At 35.4% G+C, this 23,497-nt stretch overlaps 1 protein-coding gene and 1 long non-coding RNA gene across 2 annotated transcripts; one reads left to right on the forward strand and one right to left on the reverse strand.

Moving 5' to 3' along the window:
• Positions 1-262: 262 nt before the first annotated feature.
• On the forward strand, positions 263-15,889 carry LOC123539703 (uncharacterized). Its single transcript, XR_006684049.2, has 3 exons — positions 263-604; positions 7,407-12,493; positions 15,315-15,889. It is a non-coding gene; the product is annotated as an uncharacterized LOC123539703 (long non-coding RNA).
• LOC123539702 (uncharacterized) lies at positions 15,821-23,497 on the reverse strand. Its single transcript, XM_045324434.2, has 8 exons — positions 23,055-23,497; positions 22,595-22,763; positions 21,896-22,061; positions 21,324-21,515; positions 19,769-19,901; positions 18,343-18,590; positions 17,429-17,551; positions 15,821-16,894 (listed from the first exon to the last, which is right to left on the reverse strand). Exons 1-8 carry the CDS (start codon positions 23,209-23,211, stop codon positions 16,730-16,732), a joined length of 1,353 nt encoding a protein of 450 aa, XP_045180369.2. The 5' UTR covers positions 23,212-23,497; the 3' UTR covers positions 15,821-16,729.

The raw sequence follows: 23,497 nt of genomic DNA on the forward strand, positions 1-23,497 counted from the left end.
GCATGGATCCAGACCAGCCTGCGCGGATGCCTGAGCATCAACGCAGTCTGGTCCATGCTGTTCGCTAATGGTTTCTCTAATTGCAATAAGCTTTAAAAGCGAACAACATGGATCCTGACCAGATTGCGCGGATGCGCAGGCTGGTCTGGATCCATGCCGGTCGCAGACGCACTATGTTGGTTTTCTCATGGCACGGCTCGAATAATACTGTTACAAATGTACGGAATGCCTTAACAAAAATAGTTCACTAGTCATAAATGTCTTTAAAGTGCACTAACAGATGCATTATGAGGTGCAACATCATCACGCAAAACTGCGGCTTAACTGAAACAGATACTATTTGTAAACAATTATAAATATTTCAATGATTTAATGAGTAATCTGGCTAGATGCAGTATAAAAACCTAAATAATCCTAGGCATTCTTTAGACTTTGCTTGTAAAAATAACAGCGTGCTATAACTGAAGTATAACCTCGTTCAAGGACATCTTGGTTTTATTTTCTGTGCCAAAATATTCTTTGATTAATCTTGTGCATAGAAGCGGACTGCTTGGTTCTGGTATTAATTATACTCTTTGGATTATTTTCTTCTTTGAAAATTAAGGTAAGGAATAAGATGTTTTTTTTTTTTTTTTTTTTTTTGAAAATTGAATTGTCTGACTGTATCAAATTATCAAAGGAATTTACTTAAAAATAGTTACTGGTTAATTGCGCAGAATATAGAATTCTCGAGTTGTGTAAGTGCGTGAGATTGGTCGCGGATACAAGAGACTCTTTGTTCTTTCCTTTTCTCCTTTTTTTGAATTTGTTTAAAGCGAAACATTTTTGTTTTTGTCGATCAAAAATGAAGTCGCTCTGGCTGTGTTTGCCGTGGCATGTGCTTACATACTGCTAACAGGGCATATGAAACTTTCATTAAAATCGAGTGATACACTAATAACGTTACACCATCTGGACAGCATTAATGTCACAAAACTACGCAAAAATTTCTACAGTTTACGAACCAATGAATTTCCTTATAAGGCATTTTTTTGACAGAAATAAAATATCTTGTCGCATCTGTAAGCACACTGATCGCCTTTTCTAATGGCAATGAGAAATGAGCATAAAGAGTTACCATTAAGCAAAAATAAAGATAACTAAAATCCGCTATTACAGATTTGTGATGGAAATTTGTGTGTGCAGTACATGTCGTAAATATGACGATTTTTTCCTTTCGATTTGCAAAATTTCAAATTTTTATTGTTAATGTCTGATCTGGCCCATAGTAATGGCATCAGATTTAAAAAAAAACAAGAAAAAATAAGTTTCAAGAGAAAATAAAAGGAAGCAGGAAAGAAATCAAAAAGCAGAAAAGAAAGCAATTTGTGTCGGACATCACGCGGAAAATTCCCTTCGTTTTCAGTTTGATGAATGCGCCAGAAAGAATGTTACCTTTTTCGTGGTGTAATATTTTTTTTAATTAACATTGATTTAAACTTTGATTTATTATATTGTAGGCCTTGTATTCTGCCACATGTATTTCATATGATAGGGGGTATAAGTCATTTATTCCAACCGAAATTCCGGATACTACTTTGTAAAGTTAATTTATGCTAATTTCTAAACCCATTTTAAGTTTTTATACTACTCATTTGTTAAGGATTGTTTTATGTTGTGTATCGTGTTGTTACTATTAAGTTTGTAATTCACTCTGCAACACCCCTTAAAGAGGCCCCGTCATCTTAATATAGGCATGGCTATGCCCATTCCTCTTTCAGTAATAAAAACCAAACTTATTACACAGTACGTACGTCTGGAACATTCGCAAATAGTGTCTATAATTTTTAGTTTTATACTTCGATTATTTTTTAAGTTAAGTATTTATGTGTTCAATGCTTGATATGCATAATTATAGTCAAACTTTTTACAAATGTCACCTAACAATAAGGCAAAAACTTGCCTTTGAACCAAGGTGACTTGCATTTTAAAGTATCTTTGCCCTATTATCTCAATGTAAGTTTCTTACAGGCTGACCTTTAGCAGTATCAGAACAATGGTGGCTGATTGCACAACATTGACTAATTGTCCTTCCAAAATACCAGTCGATCAGTATATGACTGTATATGATAGTGGTATAGGTGTTTATAGTATTGAACTGTTTAGTCAATATTCGTTGCTGCGCATTCAGAAGTTGTTCTCCCAAGGAGAAGGTGAAGAAAACAACAACAACAACAATACCATCTAAGTAAATACACTAACGTAATCGTCAACATATAACACTTAGATTATAATTTTCTTGTAGACATTTATCAGAATAATGGTCTTGTTAACATCTAAGCTAAGTTTGAAACTCAGTCATTTCGGATGAACAACTAGATCTACGTAAGTCTGGATTTAAGCACAATGAATTCCATTCCATATACCAAAACTTAGAGGTTAGTTTCGCATATGGGTCATGATCAGTCAATAATTAGGTCACTAAATACAACAATAAAAAGCCTGCTCACACTACACAGGCAATGTTTTTTTCTACAACATTCATGAAACCCCATCAGAATGTCTGTTTGCCTAGGGTCTACAACACAGATACAAGTATCGTTATATCATCTCCTGTTCTATCAGACCTACGTACACTGCTTTGTTTTGGCGCGGAGTTTCCTTTTTCTGCGTCTTGCAGCCCCTTTCATACTTGTTAACTTATTAAACTACTTTGCCGTGCCTAAGGTGGTTTCTGGCATGCTAAACTATTATGTCACGAGGGTTCTTTGTTTTATGATTTGAGAATCGGCAAGTCGTAGCCTTTGGACATAAGAATACATTTAACGGATATTGTGTACACGTTTCTTTTATTGTGCTACATAAAGCCTGTCTCTGTAATTTTGTTACTAAATTTTTATAAGATGTGAATTTATTTCTGTAATATAACTAATTACTTACCCACGAGTAAACTCATGAATAGGTTCAGCAGGGTGTTTTTTCGTTAGCAAAGAGAAAACAAATTTACTATTGCGGAGTATTTTACAGTACAAATTTATGTTAATAAAATCTTTAAGAGTCTGGTCTGATAGTGGTAACATAACAAAGAAAACGATCAAACAATTATATTCAATAGCAATTGAGTTACAAAACTGTGTCTGAAGTCAAAGGACAAGGCTTCCTTCAAGCATAATATGGCCTACACAACTTGGAACATTTTCAAATTTGTGATAATTGGGAGAAAAGACATTGTTTGCTACTCTATAGTGAATTTAACGTTTTTGAAACAGATTTATTATTTTGTTCAAAACAATTCACTGGATATAGCTGAAATCACAGGTTTTTGAGAAAATAGTTTTTTTGCCATATTTAGGAAACGTAGGATGTGTTTACTGTTTAGTAGTGAGCACAGTCAAGGACCACAAAAATATTTTGACCATAGGTCCAGCTTCTTTCACAGAATCTATGGTTACTGTATTTCATGTGGTCGAAAGTTGTGCGCATATTGATTTTTTTAATTTGTTTAAAAATCCGGTTAAAAACTGAAGGTTTCTCATACCCGTAATGTTAACAGTATTTTCATTTACGTCAGACAATTTCTTTGATGATGAATAAATTGTGAATTATTGCATGCAGTTTGATAAAACAATGCTTCTTGATGAAAGAGAACTTAAAATTTACTCCTTATAAAGACTTTAAATTTTATGCCATTTTTGGGCCAAAATGAACCTCTCCTTTTAACATATTCTAGTACTTATAAGTATGACAAAATAAGGAATGTAACTAATGTCAGTTTATAACATTATAATGAAAAGTTAATCGTAAAACTTTCGTTTTTGACATTTTCACGGGATGCAGCCATGCTGTTAAAGCGCCATTATATAGGCGCTTTGTGGCGAAAAGTGAACAGGCTATCGCCCTACACAGCATGTTCAAAGACATGTTTGAGGGACGATAAGTGAGCTCTTTAATTATTGATTAATTTATTGAATAGAAAGGGAAATGTATAGATAACATTTTTTTCTCGCACAGGGATGTTTACGTTGTTTGTCTGCCAATCTGGCACAGGTTATCGCAACTGTATCTGGTGATGCCAGTGTTTTGTCTAAAACGCTCGTGTACTGCGGAAAAAACGATAAGACGTTGCAATGAATATATTCTCTGTCAAAATTAAAGTGCTTTCGTATCATAATTTATGTATAGGCTACAGTAGCATCTTTACTTCCTAGCGCGCACCACTGAGCGATAGGGAGAACGTAATAACCTAGTAACTTTGTGACAGATTGTGGACAAATATTTATATACTGGTAAAGCAGAAGTATCTTTTTTTCTCTTGCTGGAACTTATTAGAATCCTGTATTAGAATTTTAATCTTCTTCTTTTGAACAATAATAAATAGTCATGTTCACTACAAGAGCAAGAATTATAAACATAGATTTATTTATCTCGTATATGACTCTTCACTTTTTTATCAAAGGGATTACTCGTTACCAAGTATCGTCCATATTCTGTCAACAAAATGGTATAATTGGGTGTGTTGTCATCAAAATAGTTACTCCTTACCGTTTCTCGTCAAGCAGTCAGTCCGTATTATTATAAAAAGTGACATATTACTTAACTATAGGCAGCTTATCCAAATAATAAATGTAAGCCTTCAGTACATCTATCCAGAAGGTATTTTCAAATTTTTAAATAATGATTTCTGAGAATACTTTGCGATCAGTAAAATACTTCTCCATGTCAAATATTGAACTTACCAAATTGTAACATTTATGCTATTACAAACACAATTTCCTAGCCATTTAATTTTAAGACTATTGCAATTTAGAATAGTAATCTTGTTTTTGCTGCCTTCGGCATGATCTTTGATAAGCACTGTATTCGTTATTCTATTTTTACCATTCAATACAAATTCTATCAACATACGAGTAAGATTCTTAGAAAAATTCTTATCAGGAGTTGGCAGGCTTACATTGCCTTGACAACCGCTATTCTACCTATTGGCGTTAGTTTGCGTCTTTTCCACTATGTAATACTATTTTTAATTCTAACTATTTTTCTTTAAAGTTTAAATCATACATTTTATTCAGATTAACATCGAAAACTAAGCCTAGCAATTTAAATTGAGTATCTCCCTTGAAAGTTTCCAGCGTGTTTTAGCTGACCTAGTACTATATTTGAGGGAGCCTATCCAAATGATTTTTGTAAGACCAGATATCAATGAAAATCTATCAAACAGATTCAAGGCAGAGTTCAGAGATTTATCGGTTCCATCTTCTAATATGGAAGTATCATTAATCTTATAGTCTTCACCTTCAGTCTGTATTCCTTTAATATATTTACATTTTCGTATTTTGATAGCTAAAATTTCTGCACACAATATAAAAATATAAAGCGAAATTGGGTTCCGTTGTCTGCGGCCCCGTTCAACTTTAAAAACATTTGACAAAAATCCATTCAGTTGTACACAAACTTCTGTATTATACAGGAACAGATTGATCCATTTTCTTCCTTTTATTTTTCAATAAAGTTGAAGGATATTGCATCAAACGCCCATTCGAAATATTCCAGTACAAGTAGCCCTGGAATATCATTTACTTCAGTATGTACAGTAACTTGGTGTTTTCACCAGTAACACGGCCTTTAACAAATCCTGTCTGGTCAGTTGAAACTAGTAGATTTGATACTTTTTTCAACCTATTTGCTACTAAAGCTTAATATTCTTTGAAAAGGCATTAGACCAAAATGCATAGTTTATTGCTCTCACAACAAAATTACCTAATTTCCCCCAAAACACTTTGAACAATTCTGAAGTAAAGCCATCATATTTGGGACTTTTATTTCTTTTCATATTTTTCAGTGTATCGTTTACCTCACTATCAGTTAAAAGACCTTCAAGTGCATTACCTTGTTCAGCACTTAATTTCTGTATGCCATACTAATCAAAAAAAAATTCTAGTTTAAAATCGTCCACTAAAGTTTTTTACTATAAAGAATTTTATATTATGTTTCGGTTTCTTGTAAAATTTCATTCTGGTCAAAGGTAATCCATCCATCAGCCTTTTTAGCCAGTTCATAACATTATAATGAAAAGTTACTAAAACACTCCTGTTTTTTTTTTTTTTTTTTTTTTTTTTTTTTAATGTTTTCTTTTTTTACATTTTCACAGGGTGCAGCCGTGCTGTCAAAGCGCAAATTTTATATGTGGACGCTCCGTGGTGAAAAGTGCATATGCACATCGCCCTACAAAGCATGTTCAAAAACTTGTTTGAGAGGAAATTTGTTTGAATTTTACACGCTTTTCGCGTTGTAGCATTTGCAGTGGGCCCGCGGAATATTCTGCAGATGTAACCATGTGTGATCCTCACACTGTGCGCGTTAACGCCGCGTAATGTGAGGGTAAAGCATTGTATAAAATAAATAACTTACGAATGGATGATAAGTGAGCTCTCTAATTATTGATTAATTTGTTGAATAGAAAGAGAAATGTATAGATTACATTTTTTCTAGCACAGGGATGTTTACGTTGTTTGCCAATCTGGCACAGGTTATCGCAACTGTATCTGGTGATGTCACTGTTTAGTCTCAAATGCCCTCTAGTGCTTGTATAATTGCTACATTATGATAAATAAATGTACTGCAGAAATAAACGATAAGAAATTGGAATGAAATATACTCTCTCACAAAATTAAAGTGCTTTCGTATCATAATAAGTTATGTATAGGTTAAGTTTCCTGTTTATTTCCCAGAGTGCAGGGAGACGGTAATAAACTATTTGTTACAATGATATATTGTGGATAAATACTTATATATCATGGTATTAACACTGGGAAAGCAGATGTATCTTTTGTTTCTCTTAATGGGACTTTTTAGACGCCCGACGGTTGATTAAGCTCCTTGTTTTATCAAGAATCCTGTACTAGAATTTTAACCTTCTTTTTTTTGAACAATAATAAAAAGCCATGTTCACTGAAAGAGCAAGGATTAAAAGCATGTAATTATTTATCTCGTATATGACACATCATTTTTCTTATCAAAGGGGATACTCCTTACCGCGTGTCGTCAAGTACTGGTAGTCCGTCCATATTCTGTCAACAAAATGGTATACTTGGGATTGCTGTCATCAGAATAGTTACTCCTTACCGCTTCTCGTCAAGCAGTCAGTCCGTATTGCCGTCATCAAAATAATTGCTCCTCACCGCTTCTCATCAAGCAGTCAGTCATTACTGTTGTCAGCTTATTGGTCACTGTAGGCTTGTTTCCGTCAGAATAGTTACTCCTTACCGCTTCTCGTCAAGCAGTTGTCAGCTTATTGGTCAATGTATGCTTGTTTCCGTCGGAATAATTACTCCTTACCGCTTTTCGTCAAGCAGTCAGGCTGTATAGTTGTAAGTAAAATGTTTGGGTTTAATTGCAAACATTGTGTATTCATATATGTATAATTTCAGGAGATGAAGCTGTGTGTTCTAGCAACCTTGCTGACTATTCTGCTGATCAGTCTGGATTATTCAGACGCACGGCGCGGTCCCCGTCTGTGTAAGAAAGACAACTATGGAGTTTGTGTCGACAACGATTTCAGCGGATTCAGGGGAAGGAATGGCTTCCGCGGAAGATTTAGACCGTGTTCTGAAGCGAGGTCAGGACATTTCTGCCAAAATGTCGGCAGGGGGTGCCGTTGCAAATTACCGAGGGGAAACATATTTGCTTCGATAGGGCAGACCGGATGAAGAGGAAAATATGATAAGACAAAGCGTAAATTGACCGCAGTGTTGTGCGTTGCTTGATTTGTAAATTGTATTATATTTTATAGTTAAACTATACATAAGTAACTGTAGATGCTAACGAAACTGCACGGAGCTTATCACAGTGACAACAAACGGAATACACTTTCAAACTTTATGGAGTTTAAATTTTTATAGTTCTTGACAAGAATAGTATTAGCATTAGCACATGTATCAATTATATGTATATAGTGATGATATTTGGGAGAGTTAAAATGCGATCGTGCAAAATGGCATTCATGGGTCAAAGTAATTTTTAATATTTAAGTTGGACATTAAACCAGTGGTCTTTGAAGGCGATGATCTCTGTTCACAGGTGACATTTAGCACAGATTTTAGAATAGTCAGTTACCACATTAAATTACGTGAAATTTATTTTCTTTTGCCCAATAAACGCAACTTCTTTGTTGTGTTAGATTCAATGTTGTTTTCAGTTGTACAATTTGTATCCCAGGAGTCATTATTTATCAGGCCGATATAGGACCGATTTCAGCATCAGTCCGATAGCGCAATGTTTTCTGGTACAATACTAGTGATCAGCTAATCTCATGATGACCATGCATCTCTCACAGTATATAATTAATGTGTTCCCAACAGTAACTTTTGGGCTAACAGTGTTTTTGATTACAATATACGATCTTCAATTCAAATAACCAGTGTTCCTGTATTTTACAGTAACTAGTTCTTCTTAAATAACTGACCGCGATGTGTTCCTTTCATGGGCAGAGTGCGTTCCTGACAGTTATATCGTAACTTTCCTTACATACTGTATTCAGTTGTTATGTTATTGTTTTTTTCATTTCATAATGGAGAACAATTAACCTTATAAGCTGACTATTAAGGAACTAATTCATACTCTATGAATAAATAATTTTAGTCAATAAGATAATATCTCGTCGACTATCCCTACTATAAGCTCAGTCCAGAAATTCATGTCTATGTTCTTTTGTTGTATTATTTATTTCTTACGGCAGAAACAATACAAAGACAAAGTTATGTTTCCCTGTAAAGAACAAATTTTACATATGTGCGGTATTAATGGCTTCATGCTCTGCACACATATTAACATTTTAGCACTGGGCTAATATTTTAGTTCCTTGATCCAAACAAATAAATAAATAACAAAGCGGTCGTTTTATAAACATAACTTGATATTCGACATTAACTTTTTAATAATCATTTTCTACTGTAACTTGATAGTCAGACATTATGCAAAATAAACTACATAAATTATATCTGATCTCGTGTATACATAATTTACTCGGATATCTAGAGAGTTAGATATCAATTCATCAGAAGTTTAACCCAAAACGGAAAACTCCATTGAAGTCGTTCTTACGATAAATTCAAAAAAGAGCATTTGCCAGTCCTGGAGATGTAGCTTGTGAACGGTATTGTCATATACTGAAAGAAAGAACAAGAGACCGATTATCAATAGAAAACATTGTTGCAGAAAATGCGGCTCAAACTGACTGTCACACACGTTGAACTGAATCTTACCTTACAATTTAGATAAACTAAAATACAAGTAGAAATTGAAGCTATGTATAAACAAGAGAGTCATGATGACCCTGAATCGCTCACTTGAGTGATATGAGCCACATGTTTCAAACGGCAAACTAATGCTATAATATTAAGAAAGTAGGTCAGTAGGTCACATTCATGGTCACTGAAAGTCAGTTTTAAGAGCGGTGTGCAAAACTGTACATGTCCTCCAAATTTCAAGGCTGGATCTTAAGAAAGACAAGAAAGTAGGTCAGTAGGTCAAGGTCACAGTCAAGTGACCCCTAATCACTTGGGGTCATCAGGTAATTATAATTAAACAGTCTAGGAAATATGATCTGATAATTTTTGAGTATTTTTCCTATATAACTCATATAACAAGTGACCCCGGGGCTGGGCCTCTTTTCACACCAGGGGCATAGTTTGAACAATCTTGTTAGAGATCTACTAGGCAATGCTACATACCAAGTATCAAAAGCCTAGGCCTCGAACTTTCAGACAAGAAGATTTTTTTCTATATAAGTCTATGTTAAACTTTGGACCGCCAGGGCAGGGCCTCTTTTCACCCCAGGGGTATAGTTTGAATAATCTTAGTAGTGGAACACTAGGCAAGGCAACATTACGACTATCAGAAGCATACGCCTTGCAGTTTCAGGTAAGAAGATTTTTAAAGTTTTTCCCCCTATATATTGAATCTAAAACTTGAGACCCCCCCCCCCCCCCCCCCCCCCCCCCCGGCTCGGGTCAGGGCCTCTTTTTTCATCCCAGAGGCATAATTTGGTAGCGGACCACAAGGCAATGCAACGTACCAAATATCAAAAGCATAGGCCTCGCAGTTTCAGACAAGAAGATTTTTAAAGTTTTTTTCCTATATAAGTCTATGTAAAACTTGTGACCCCCGAGGCGGAGGCGGGGGCTCTGTTCATCCCAGGGTAATAATTTGAACAATCTTGGTAAAGGCCCAGGAGGCAATGCTACATACCAAATATCAAAGGCCTAGGTCTTGTGGTTTCAGACAAGAAGAGTGTCAAAGTTTTTCCTATATAAGACTATGTAAAACTTGTGACCCCCGAGGCGGAGGCGGGGACTCTTTCCACCCCAGATGCAAAATTTGAACAATCTTCATAGAGGACCATTAGACAATGCCAAATACTAAATATCTAAGCTCTAGTTCTTCAGGTTTCAGAGAAGAAGATTTTTGAAATTTACAATACAACCATATAGGGAAAATAAGCCCCGCCCCCTTGCAGCCATGTTTTTTTACCAAAAATAGAACGGCTTAAGCAATTTTGGTATAGGGTCACCTAGAGATCATTTCTACAAAGTATTTTTGAAATCCGGCTAACAGTTTCTGACAAGAAGATTTTTTATAGAACCACAGTTCTAAATGGATTTTAATTCTTTGGGCATTTTTGATAGGGAGCCACCCCAGGATCATTTCTGTGAAGTTTAGTGTAAATCTGCCCAGTGGTTTTGAAGCAGAAGATTTTTGAAATTGACAAAATAGCCACATAGGGAAAATAAGCCCCGTCCCCTGACGGCCATGTTTTTTTTACCGAAACAGAACGGCTTAGGCAATTTTGGTAGAGGGTCACCTAGAGATCATTTCAACAAAATATTTTTCAAATCTGGCTAACAGTTTCTGACAAGAAGATTTTAAAAGATTTTCCTTTCGGTTGGCATGGCAACGAAAGTTCTGCATGGATTTCAATTCTTTTAGCAATTTTGAAAGGGGGGCACCTAAGGATCATTCCTGTGAAGTTTGGTGTAAATCTGCCCCGTGGTTTTGAAGAAGAGTTTTTTAAAAATTGTTGACACACGACGCACGATGCACGACGCACGACGGACGACTGACATCGAGCGGTCACAAAAGCTCACCTTGAGCCTTTGGCTCAGGTGAGCTAAAAGTCGCCAAAATTTACAAATAAAATACCTTTTTATAAGACATATAATTTATATTTTTTCTTCAAAACAATGAAACGTTTAGAAAGTTATAAACATACTTTTGTAATGATTAGCCAGCAATACACGCAAAAATCAGAAAGTCAGATACAACTGAAGTTTTTGTGATGTTTATCAGTTAATTGTATTGTTAAATAGGTCGAGTAGAAATGTCAAGTATCGTTCAAATAGCTCTAGTTATTTATCCGGCTTTGGGGATAGCGGTGTAATCAACCACAAGATAAGTACTAGTATTGGCTAACTAAAGAGTAATCACTCGCAAGAGACAAGGAAATATTGAATTATCGAATTGTAACACACCGCCCCCCCCCCCCCCCCCCCCCCCCCCCCCCCCCCCCCCCCCCGCGATTAAATCTCCCGTCCAACATGTAGATATTGGCTTACCAATGCAAGGTGTAATCCCATCATGGAAATTGTAAATACTGACTTAATAAATTGCAATCAACCCCCATGAAACAAGTAACTATTGCGTTATTGAAATGTAAGCAGCACTACCCCAAGAAACAGTCGGAAGATATTAGCTATTAGCTTATTGAAGGGTAATCACCACCAAGACACAGGCAGACGATATTAACTTTTTGAAGTGTAATCACCGCCAAGAAACAGGCAGAAGATATCAGCTTATTGAAGGGTACCCCCCCCCCCCCCCCACCAAGAAACAGATGTATATATTGGCGTATCTATATAAGTGTGTTCAACCAAAGAAAATACAGAGAAACTGTAATCAATCCCCAAGAAACAATTAAATACACATTTTTTTGTGTAATTACTCTTTAGATACACCTATTTACTGCTTTATCATAGTGTATTCGTCCCAACGAAACACGTAAATAAGATCTTAGTGAAATACGAAACACAACGTCACACGTACCTTATCTAAGTGTAAACACTTAAAAGAAATTTTACCAAACATACTAACAGGCACGTATACTACCATATCAACGTGAAATAGTAATTACACGTGACTTATTAAAATCACTTATATATTGTCATTTTTCTAACTTGTAAACATTATTATCAAAGCATAGTGTGGTATTGGAGAAATGTCAAACATTTGCATAATTTCATATTAAATCGACATAGAGACAAGGCAATCTATAATTTTTCTATGAATATTCATGAAAATTACGAAGACGGATAGACATTATACAGTTTAGAAACCCATAAGTGTAGTTCTTGGATTATTGTATAACTTGCTATTTAGTATCCAGGATTATTCCATTGTATAAGACAACCTCGTTTTGAACTGACGCAATTTTCGTATTTTGGAGTTATACTGAAACGGAAAGGTATGAATTTTCTTTTCTTTATTTCTTTATTTAGTTTTCCTCGGTTATATTCTCTTTCCCTCAAGTGAAGTATAGCGAACAAAATTAATTGAGTCTATAAAGCAGATTTTTATAAGAACTTGATTTAGAAAAATAAAAAAATATTGTCGAACAAGAAGAAACGTTGTCATATTTGTATTGTTTATTATATGTATTTTTGTGTTTTTAGAACATTTGAAAATATGCTGAAAATACTACATAGTACTAAAAGAAGTATTGCATGCTATGTATTAATAATTTCTAGCAATTACGAGCAATTACTAGCATTTACTTATCACGTGAAGTACATAATAACTGTTATTTCTTCTGCATTTGATGCGAGTAGGTACATTTACGTGTTTTTATATGAAATCTTTACATATGAATTAATAAATATATTTTTAAAGATTTTTGGGACTTTTTGTTCATTGAAATAAAGAACAGTTTACTGTCAAGGGGGTATTAATTTAGTAATTGTTATATTTGAAATATGTAATGCCGAATATAATGGAAAAAACACATATAGAAGAAGTAAGTTTATACCAAGTCTTTTTTTCTGTGTGTCACATGCATTAACTTATTTTTACCTATGACTGACAGTCTTGCGTGTAAGAACTACTTCGGACAAGAACTACAATAGAACGGATCCGCAACTACCGACAGACATCTTTCGCAATTCGTCTAAGCACTCTTTCGTTCAATAAAAAAATCACATCGGAGTGGAGATACCGTTGTTTCCATCAATGATGTCTCGTGCTTTCCACTCAGTGTTCTCCCCTTACAGAAATAGACTATTGCCACCAGGATTTTGAAAAATCGTTTGCTTTTTTTCTTCATTTGATATTAGCTGTTGATTTCTTTGAATTGAGTATTTTTCAAAGGATTTTAAGGCTAATGTGGATGATATGATAATAACTAAAATCCCCCCCACCCCTCCCCAAAAAAAATCCATTTTTATTTGGTTACGTAGTATCTAGGGGAGGTAATCGCTGCGTGGGACGCCTGACTTACTACATAAGGTAGAAGATTCGTGATTTCGAATATAAGTTGATAAAAATCAGGAACATTAATAGTTACACTTTGTTCCTTTTGTATAGTACTCAGTTCAGAATAATTATTTTACGAAACACAAAACGTTACCGGTAATAAAAATAGCTGCAACTATACGTATAGGCCTTTGAAACATCATGAAGCGACGTAAAATTTCCCGCTACTCTACTAAAGTAAAACTATAGTGCTTTAAAGAAAGTCATTCATTTTTTTAAATCTATTTTGTCATTTGTTATAAAGAAAGTTAATATTGGACTGTTTTACGGTAATTCGACAGAGGCTTCTCGTTAGCGCCTAAATAGTTACCCTCAAGTTAGATATTCCCATCCGTAAAGAATCGTTTTAATTCGTGGGAAAATGTATACAGACGCGGATTCACATAATGTAGTTCTCAGCATTTTTTGTTCTGTATCTTTTTCAATATTTTGTTGAAGTCACATAGATCAATGCTTCAGTTTGACAGCATTTTCATTATGAAATAATTGCACTGTTATAGTAGATTTCACCAAGTAAATTTTGGTCATACACCACTTCTACAATCTGTCTCATTTTTTTAGCTTATTTTACATTGTGTTCGTCCAGTAGAAGTAAGTAAGTAAGTAAGAAAATGTTTTCTTGATCCCCGCTTTTCTTTTGATCTTTATGAGACTTCAAGAAAATAAACTGCAGCCCTTGGCAGTTTCTTAATTTTATTTAAAATAAAAAAGGCCAGCTGTTTAGTGCGCTCGTGATTTCACGCTTCTCAGCTCCCAAGCATTTTGTTGACTTAGCTGGAGTTTATAATCAATCTCTATTTATGATTCTATTCTGAACATAATGTTAAATCTGACTAATTTCTCTTTTCTTCAGCAATTAGCTATAATGTTCAAACCACATATAGTTAGGTACACGGAAAATGTCTGAAAATCTAAGTCTGAATTCCATATAAGAAGCATGCGTATCGGCCTTAATCATACGTTATGATCCTGATAATCTTTTCAAACACACTATATTTAACACTTACACTGCTAAATTTCTATAATGAACTTGTCCATCTTTCAATTTGGACAGTACCATTAACTGTTAAAAGAGGTGTTTACCAGAAGATACTTATTGAATGGCGAACAGTGCAGATCATGATCAGACTGACTGCACGGATGTGCAGGCTGATCATTATCTACACTGGTCGCAAAGGCAAAATCAATCGTGTCCAGCATGATACGGGTTAAGTGACTCCTTTTTTTTGTAAGTAGAACATCATCGGCATTATTTATTTTTAGTGCATGCACTATTTCTATCTATTAGACATTATCGAAGAATCTGATTTGACTGCATTTTTTTTTTTTTTTTTTTTTTTGCTTTTTAAGCTTGTTTCTTTTGTTTTTCCTATAACTGCTTATATACTTTACTTTGCACTTACAGGGAAATATGGCCGCAAAATCTGCACTGCTCGTACTTTTAGTTGTGTTTATAGTTTCTGAGAATTTAATACACTGCAAGTGCGTGGCTGTGCATGCATGCTGCAGGCGGCCGGTGTAAAGAAACATACAGCAGAAAATTTTGTTCTACCAGAAGATCTGGTTCTTGCCTACGTATCGGAAGAAGATGTAGATGCGTGCGTAGAAGCACTACTTTTCTCGCGTTAAGCGGAACGTGACTTGACTGACTAAAACTTAGGATGTGCATAAGACTTGCATTTTATATAATAAAAACTTATATGTTTAGTTAATCTGCTCTTCAGAATCATGTCAGACTTGTTATTGTGTAATTACAGAGAAGATGAGACTGGCTGTTCTGGCAATCTTGTTGGCTGTTCTATTGATCAATCTTGATCACGCGGACGCTTATCGGCGTCGCATATCGTTGTGCAGGAAAAACAATGGCGTATGTGTTGACAATAACACACGCGGCCAACGAGGTAGAATCTTTGCGTGTTCAGAAATCAAATCTGGCCATTCTTGCCAACCAGTTGGACACGGATGTCGATGCAAGCCAGTTTATGATGATGGCAATATATTTGCAGGCGAGGGGGACTCGGACCTAGTAGACAATTGATTTACTACAGTGATTAAATATTTTTAGACATACAGAGCAGGATCTTCCTCTAACTACATTTAATAGGTTACCATGGAAATGAACAGTCAGTGGTGAACAGGGACATAAGGAAGTGGAAGTTCACAATGACCTATTGTGCTTACATGGTGGTAATACAGCTTGAAGCATCCAGCGAATGAAACATCTCGCCTGATTAAAGATATTAAGACAAATGTAAAATTTGAATAATGTATGAAATATTGTTTTATTCTTATTCTTTTTTATTATTAAAAATGTTTATTGGAGAAAATTAAATCGTGATCTTTTATTCTTTTGCAACTGTTCAGTCAGTGTTTTTTGTCTGATTAAAAAGTTAATAAATATTTACATGACAAATGGTAATCATACTTAAATGAATAATGAGGTCAACCTAAGAAATGACTTATTTTGAAAATTGGTCTTGATTCACGAAACAGAGGGGAATGGTGGTCTAGTGTCGGTGGGTTTGAGCGCCACTGGAGTCACGACCACACCTTACGACCACATCTTCTTACATTTGTGTCGATTCGCCGTAAGACCCAACTCACTCACTCACGCACTCACTCACACACACCATCTTATATATTCTTATATATGCCCCCAGTACTGTTTATACAGCAAACACAAAAGTGATTCAAATACGTTTGAAGCTTTCATCACAATCCAGCGAAAATTAATTGATATTTAATGAAACAGTTTTTATGGATTCATTAATGTGTCGTGTGTGCGAAAGATAAAAGATGTTTTTAAAATTACGTATATCGCACTCAAAAGGAAGAAAAAACATTGACTGATTACCAGTACAATTTGTGATATTTTTCGGCAATAAGGTATGTATAATTGAGACATGGGCAATGACTGTATAAATAAGGCATTGCAATAACTCGAAGCCAAAATTAGGAGGAAAAGGAACACGTCATAACACATTTGTCATACACACATTTTAGAGAAGGGTGTCATCCCCATTTGTTAAACAGTCATTAAAAATTTAAACTGTGACTGATACTCAGAAAAGATCATTTGAATCATTAATTAAGCCTGTTAGAAAATGTTACTGTCAGATCCATCTTTTACACTGATGTATTGAAAAACAATTGTAGCAACGTCTTTTGTTTTCTACAGTTCATCTCGTACTCTTTCATATCTTTTATTAAATACGTCACAGACGTTTTGCAATCTTGATTCAGCGAGCGCATTAATTTCATCACGTGACAAATATTTTCGGTTGTCGTTTGGTGTCATGATATGGAATATCTCATCTGCCGGTGGCCTGTTGTCGTCCTGCAATCAAATTCAAACTCATAGGGAGGATTTTGAATAGGTATTATCAAGAATATAATTTTAAACTTTTTGTCTGGAATATCACATGAACAACACTAGTGGCTTACATTTAAACCTGTAAAATGTTTTTGTTGACAGGTTGTTTTAATTCAGGAGTTAAAGAGACAATTGAATAATTATCCTAGCTTGTGGTTGTTCTAAGATGATCGTAACAACAAATTTTGTGTATTTTTATGTAAAATGTTAAAAAACAAATGTTGGGACTACTGATTTTATTTGTTCTCCTTTTAGATTTCTTTCTAAATTGACGAAGACTTAATTGAAACACGTACTCGTGGATTTTAGGATATCCGTTATAATGTGGTGTATTCTTAAATTACGTTAAAAAATACAAACTAAATGTCTAAATGTGTGTGTGTGGCGGGGGGGGGGGGGGGTAAAATAACTAAAAATATGTTAGTAACACTTTCGAGACCATTAGATAGACAATTAAATTAATTTTTGTTTTTAATTTAAAACTAAAAACAAACTTACAGCAGGAAGGGCATCCTCGTAAAACTCTTTGAACTGGTTTTGATAAAGCTGGTTCCCGTCACGAAGTAAAATTGACAAAATGCGCCGCAAAGAGCTGGATACCAATTTCTTCTGCTTCAGATGCTGAAAAAGATAAATTAATAAGGGAATATATTTTTATTTGATTTAATGTCAGTTAAGCTGCACATTTTAAGATATCTGTGGAAATTAAATAATGAAATTTGAAAGAAGATTTTTCAGTGGAAGCAAAATAATAGCAGTGTGTTCCCGAGAGGTAATGAGATGTGCTACAACCCTCATGACCCTAGCATCGCAGTTTGTGCGAAATTCAATTATTGTACGTAAAACTGAATGGACTTCATGATCCCAATGGACCAGAAAACATAATAACACTCAGTCTATATATATAAGTGTGAGGTGACGTTTTACATCCGCTCAAAGGCTTATACTATGATAGTTAATAAAATATGTAAAGAAAGATATCATTTGCAGACATGGTAACATAGTTATCATTTATATATTGAAACAGAATTTTGCATTCTTTTTTTTTTATCTTTTCAGAAGTTTTCCCAGTTATAAGTGATTAATTATCCTTTACCCATGTCAAAAGATACATATTTGTCATATTGTATACACTAGTTCACAGGTTCACAAATATATACGACACATCAAATCGGTCTACAATTGTTAGTTCAGAATCGTTTACTTTATATTAAGGTGTTGGACCCATAATGACACTCGGTAATTTCCGTGTATTTACGTAATCTCGTTAAGGAATTCGGCATTCTTCGGCCGTAAACATAGCTCAACATTAACATGGTTTTCCGTTAAACGGAGAATGCCGAAATAGAATACGGAGAATACGTAATATGCGAATGGTCATTACAGGTCCACTACCTTAAAAACGTCAGTACCCTTTCCCCATTGCTGTATGCCCATACAAACTCCACATCAGCCAGACTGAGTTTCTCTTCCTCGGTGACATCTTCTTTTTCCTCTTTTTCTCCTTTTTGTTCCACATCTTCTTTGTCTTTCTTTCCTTTCTTTCTCCGTTTACTCTTTGATTCCTCCTTGCAACCAGCGGATTCAAACTCAGGAACTGGAGCAAACTGTACAGTAAAGGAAATGCCGCGACCGTAAGATCTAACTTGATGCAAATATCCTGAAACAAAAGTAGTCCAAACGTCATAAAATCAGTAGAAAGATGTTCTATGCTAGCACGAAATGCGCTGTTAAAAAGCAAAAGAAAATTTCCGTTAATAATAAAAACACTACATTTTCACGAAGAACCTTTCTTTTCAACTTGTCATGTAAATCAGGATCCGCGCCATTTTCTATCCATATCAACAAAACTACAAAACATATGGAACCACAGCTAAGTAAACAGTTTTATTATTTTCTCTTGAACGACCGCCTCTCATTTAACCGGGTATATTCTGTTAAGGATATCTCTAAACTGTATAGTGCCTCGTTTCTGCCACGTCGTGCTGTAAAAAGTGGGACAAATCCCCCTGCTTAAATTGACCAAAAAGGACAAAAACCCTCTTTCATTTTCCTTGATTTCGTTGAATGAAATCTCAAAATTAAACAAAGATGAATTGAACTGAAGAAATACAATTTTTAAATGACAACTATCAATTCTAAGCGGAATGAAGTGAAAGTATGGATAATTCTGGGGATTTTGTCCGGGTGTAGGGGATTTCATCCATATCCCTGCTCTGTCGTGTTGGTTTCTCCACCATAATGACAACATGACAGCATTCCCGCCCTTACGACGAAACGAGGACATTACAAAAGCAGGGGCTGACATATAGGTGCCCTATACCGTGCCCTCTTGCTGGCGGCGACGCCAGTCTAAAAACACTGGGACAAGACAAATTAGTATTCTGCCGCGCTGTCGTTCTGTCGTGCTTGCGAATAAGCAACGCGATAACACGAGGACACGACAAATAATATTGTCATTGTTTCGTCTTCTGGTTGACGTGGGCAGATGGTTTTAATGGTCGTTTAAATTCCTCTCTGATAATAACAGAAAAAAAAACCGTCTGCCGCATTAGATAAAACAAAATGCAAACAGCCTTGGCTCAGGTGTACGTTCTTTACTGGAAGCAGCTTATGTGCACTTTAACTGCGCATTTCAGTCAGAAGGCAAAACAAAGATAAAATAGTTTGACGTGTTCTCATGTTTTCGAGTTGCCACCCGCCACCGCAACAAACCGACAACATGTCAGTACAATTCATTATTTTTGTGGAGTTGGCGCCCGCCAGCAGACATCACGAGAACACAACAGCACAAGGGCACGACAGAATTTTACTGTAAATATTTCACTGCATACATACCGGCTGGAACGTAGATACAATCTCCGTGCAAGAGAGTAGACCAAATCCAAGGTGTTTGACTGATCTTTGGGTACTTGAATACGTTGATCATTTCCATATCCATAGGGGAATGACCAGATCCAGAGTTTGGGTACTGAAATAAATGTATTTTTAGAGGTGGGGTACTGAAATTCTATCCGGACCTCAGAAGTCAGGATACTGAAAAAATCAAGAGTTAGGGTACAGGTGCTGAAACAGATTTAAAGTTATTATTAAATTTACTGGGTACTTAAATGTATCCGAATTTATGGTTCTGTTTTCTGAACCATATCCGGAGTCTAGGTGCTGGATCTGGAAAATATCCAGAGTTAGGGTCTTGGTGCTATAAGATATCTGAAATTATGCTGCTCGATATTAAAGTATATTCGAATTGATAGTACTATGTACTGAACCATATCCGGGGTTTGGGTACTGGTACTAGTACTGAACCATATCCGGAGTTTGGGTACTGGTACTGAAATATATCCGGAGTTAGGGTTCTGGTACTGAACCATATCCGGAGGTAGGGTTCTGGTACTGAACCATATCCGGAGTTTGGGTACTGGTACTGGTACTGAACCACTGTTAAAAACGGCGTTAAACCCAAAACAAACAAATATCCGGAGTTAGGGTACCGGTACTGAACCATATCCGGAGTTTGGGTACTGGTACTGGTACTGAATCATATCCGGAGTTTGGGTACTGGTACTGGTACTGAACCATATCCGGAGTTAGGGTACTGGTACTGAAATATATTCGGAGTTAGGATTCTGGTACTGAACCATATCCGGAGTTAGGGTTCTGGTACTGAAATATATTCGGAGTTAGGGTACTGGTACTGAACCATATCCGGAGTAAGAGTACTGGTACTGAACCATATCCGGAGTTAGGGTACTTGTACTGAACCATATCCACAGTTAGGACTCTGGTACTGAAATATATTCAGAGTTTGGGTACTGGATACTGAAACATTTTTGTCATATTTATTAAAGAATGTGCCAGAATGATTTAAGTATTATTCAATGTTCTTAATACTGATAAATTTTAATTGTCATGACATCATTTAAACATTATTTAAAGTTAGCCTGATTAAGCTCTGTAAACAAAGCTGTAAGGCCTGGGTATGTAACAAAAATGTACAAGCTGCACTACAACATCGTCATTAGAAGCTGATGTGGAGGCGATTTACCCAAGACACATGGTATTTAGAGACTGCGGGAGATACAGAACCCGCTACTTCACGTATAGCCTGGCTTTTATATAAATACTGCAAGCAAAATAAGAAAATCTTACGCCTCTAAAATAGCACATTTGATCTGATGGCTGAACGATACCTATGTTCGGAGCCAGGGGCAATAAAAATGTCAATGTAGAAACAACCTGCAGGAGTTACTTCCCTCTTAATGAATAAACTTATATATGTGTAAATAAGAAAAAAAACATAGGGACGGGAGCCAGTCTATTTCACGTATAGAAGCCAGCTCAGCATTTAGTCTGACTTTGTTATAAAATAAACAAAAGAAAACACATTTCATACTGTTTCTTGGAACTTGAAGACTTCTTTGTGTTTAGGATCTATCAGAATGAAATCTTTTCTCCCGTCGAGAACACAGTGTACGTTGTTATCGCCGTGAGAATGCAAGAGTGATGATGTCCCACCTGAACTCATCCATAATTCAGCCTCCGTTAATCGCTCTTTGTAGGACCCGCATGACAAAACATTTGGCAGCTGTTTAAAAATCATTCTTATATAAATACTGGAGAATACAGAATTCAAGTTGTTTTTGATAATCATATTTTCAGCAGTAAATATTTATTTGTACTTCTTCTCTTATAATAAACATTTTCGAGTGATTCCGAACAGTTCTCAAAGTGCATTGGCCACGTGCAATGAATGAGAGGAAGTATTGTTCAATTCTAAATAAAAAGCAATACATAGAATTATCTGCATAAAATCTGATGAACAAACATACAGTTGTGTGTGGTCGAATAAGAGAGGCAAAAAGCCAGACAATGAACAGATAAACAATTCTGTTTTCTGTAAAAAAAAAATAAAAAAAAAAAAAATAACCGGAAGTTCCGCGTTTTTTAAAAAAAAATATTATTTACCGGAAGTTCGGCCATCATGTCTTCATGCACAGTAGAAGACAAGTACCAGTTTTCATACATGTAGTCTAAGAGGAACTTCTTGAACAACATCCGGCGTTTATTTCTCTGAGACTCCTTGTTGAACACTTCTTTCTTAACTGTAATGGTTACATTTAATTTGCCGTATCTGGAATAAATGTTATGTTTTTATATTTTAGTTAGTTCTCACATACGAAATATAGAATAAGTTAGGACAATATATACATGACTATCACTCTCTTAATATGAGCGTTTTCTAGCTCATAAAACAAAAAAGTATCAGGACTAGAAAATCACTCTTTCTCTAAGCGCAAAACGACGGAATTCAACACGTGCTTTTCGTTCTTGTCCAATTGAAGATCTTATCATCTTCGGTAACATTGCTTTCATCAGCAACGGTACGCAATAAGCCGGCCACCAAGTTAACATTTCAAGAATGTAAATTTTATAAAAATCAGATATTTTTCGAGTCTAAAATTCACTATTTTTAACATTTGAATTAATATCAGCGATATATGGCCATTTATTACACATGGTACAATTTTAGCACTATATTTATATTCGAGAATACGAATAGCTGCCGAATATAAGGAAGAAAAATTTTTCTTGAGAATATCTGATCTTCATCCATATTGCAAGTTAAACCAATTGTCCAAAGCCCAGTTTGTCTAGCTGACCTACTTTTCTTTGAGATATGAATCTTCCTCCCATTTCTCCGCGACAGGGGCGTGCTTCAACAATCCTCTAAGGACAACGGGTCTGCTATTCTTCACATATCTCATATGGAATGTCGGTGGCGTGACGGCATCTTTCTCTTCTCGAACCTTGCCTTCCGGTTTCTTCTGCCAACCTGAATTAAACCATCAATGCGGAACTATTAAAAACAAAGACAAAAATGTGAATGAACTCATTAAACGTCGTCTCCCCCTCCCCACCCCCACCCCCACCCCACATATGAACCAAATAATAATAAATAGGTATTCGGGCATGTATTGGAATTTTCATAGCTAATTGAGACACAGTCAATAATATTGATAAACTTATTATATCGAAATATTTAATGATGATGATGATGATGATGATGATTGTGGTAATGACGGTGGTACAAAAGAAATAAATATAGGAAAAACATATAAGCTACCTAGGGGTCGAAGATGTCCCTCGGGTATCCCGGCAATCACGTGCTGCTGTACCGGCGGGAACACGAAGTCTATACTCTGGTCCTTCACGAAGCTCGTCTTACAATCATAGACGTTTAACAATGAGGATAAAATCAGAACAAACACGAACTCTTTCATTTTGATTACGTTCGAGAAACCAATACTTAGGCAAATTTGATAAACAAGAAGAGAAACTACTGATTTATTAATAAGTATATGTTAATAAATTAAAAAAAGATAGCAAACACAAATTGTTGCGTAGATTATAAAATAGTATAAATATCCCAGACGTTTTTTTTCCTTATAAAGCTTCAAATGTATTTATTACACGTGTGCACTTCAATAAATGACTTGTATTATCCATGGTTATACGGCAATTTTCAGGGATAATATTTGGTTATGTGTGGGTATTGATCCCTTATAT

This window comes from Mercenaria mercenaria, chromosome 16 (genome assembly GCF_021730395.1).
Source record: "Mercenaria mercenaria strain notata chromosome 16, MADL_Memer_1, whole genome shotgun sequence".
In the NCBI taxonomy this organism is placed as follows: domain Eukaryota; kingdom Metazoa; phylum Mollusca; class Bivalvia; order Venerida; family Veneridae; genus Mercenaria; species Mercenaria mercenaria.

Excerpts from the sequence above, each read along its gene's own strand:
- LOC123539702 (XM_045324434.2), bottom strand. The coding sequence starts at position 23,211 with ATGAAAGAGTTCGTGTTTGTTCTGATTTTATCCTCATTGTTAAACGTC. Across the intron at positions 19,902-21,323 it reads TCTTCAAGTTCCAAGAAACA|TACCCAAACTCTGGATCTGG; the intron begins GTATGAAATGTG and ends CATTTATTTCAG. Across the intron at positions 17,552-18,342 it reads CATACAGCAATGGGGAAAGG|CATCTGAAGCAGAAGAAATT; the intron begins GTACTGACGTTT and ends TATCTTTTTCAG.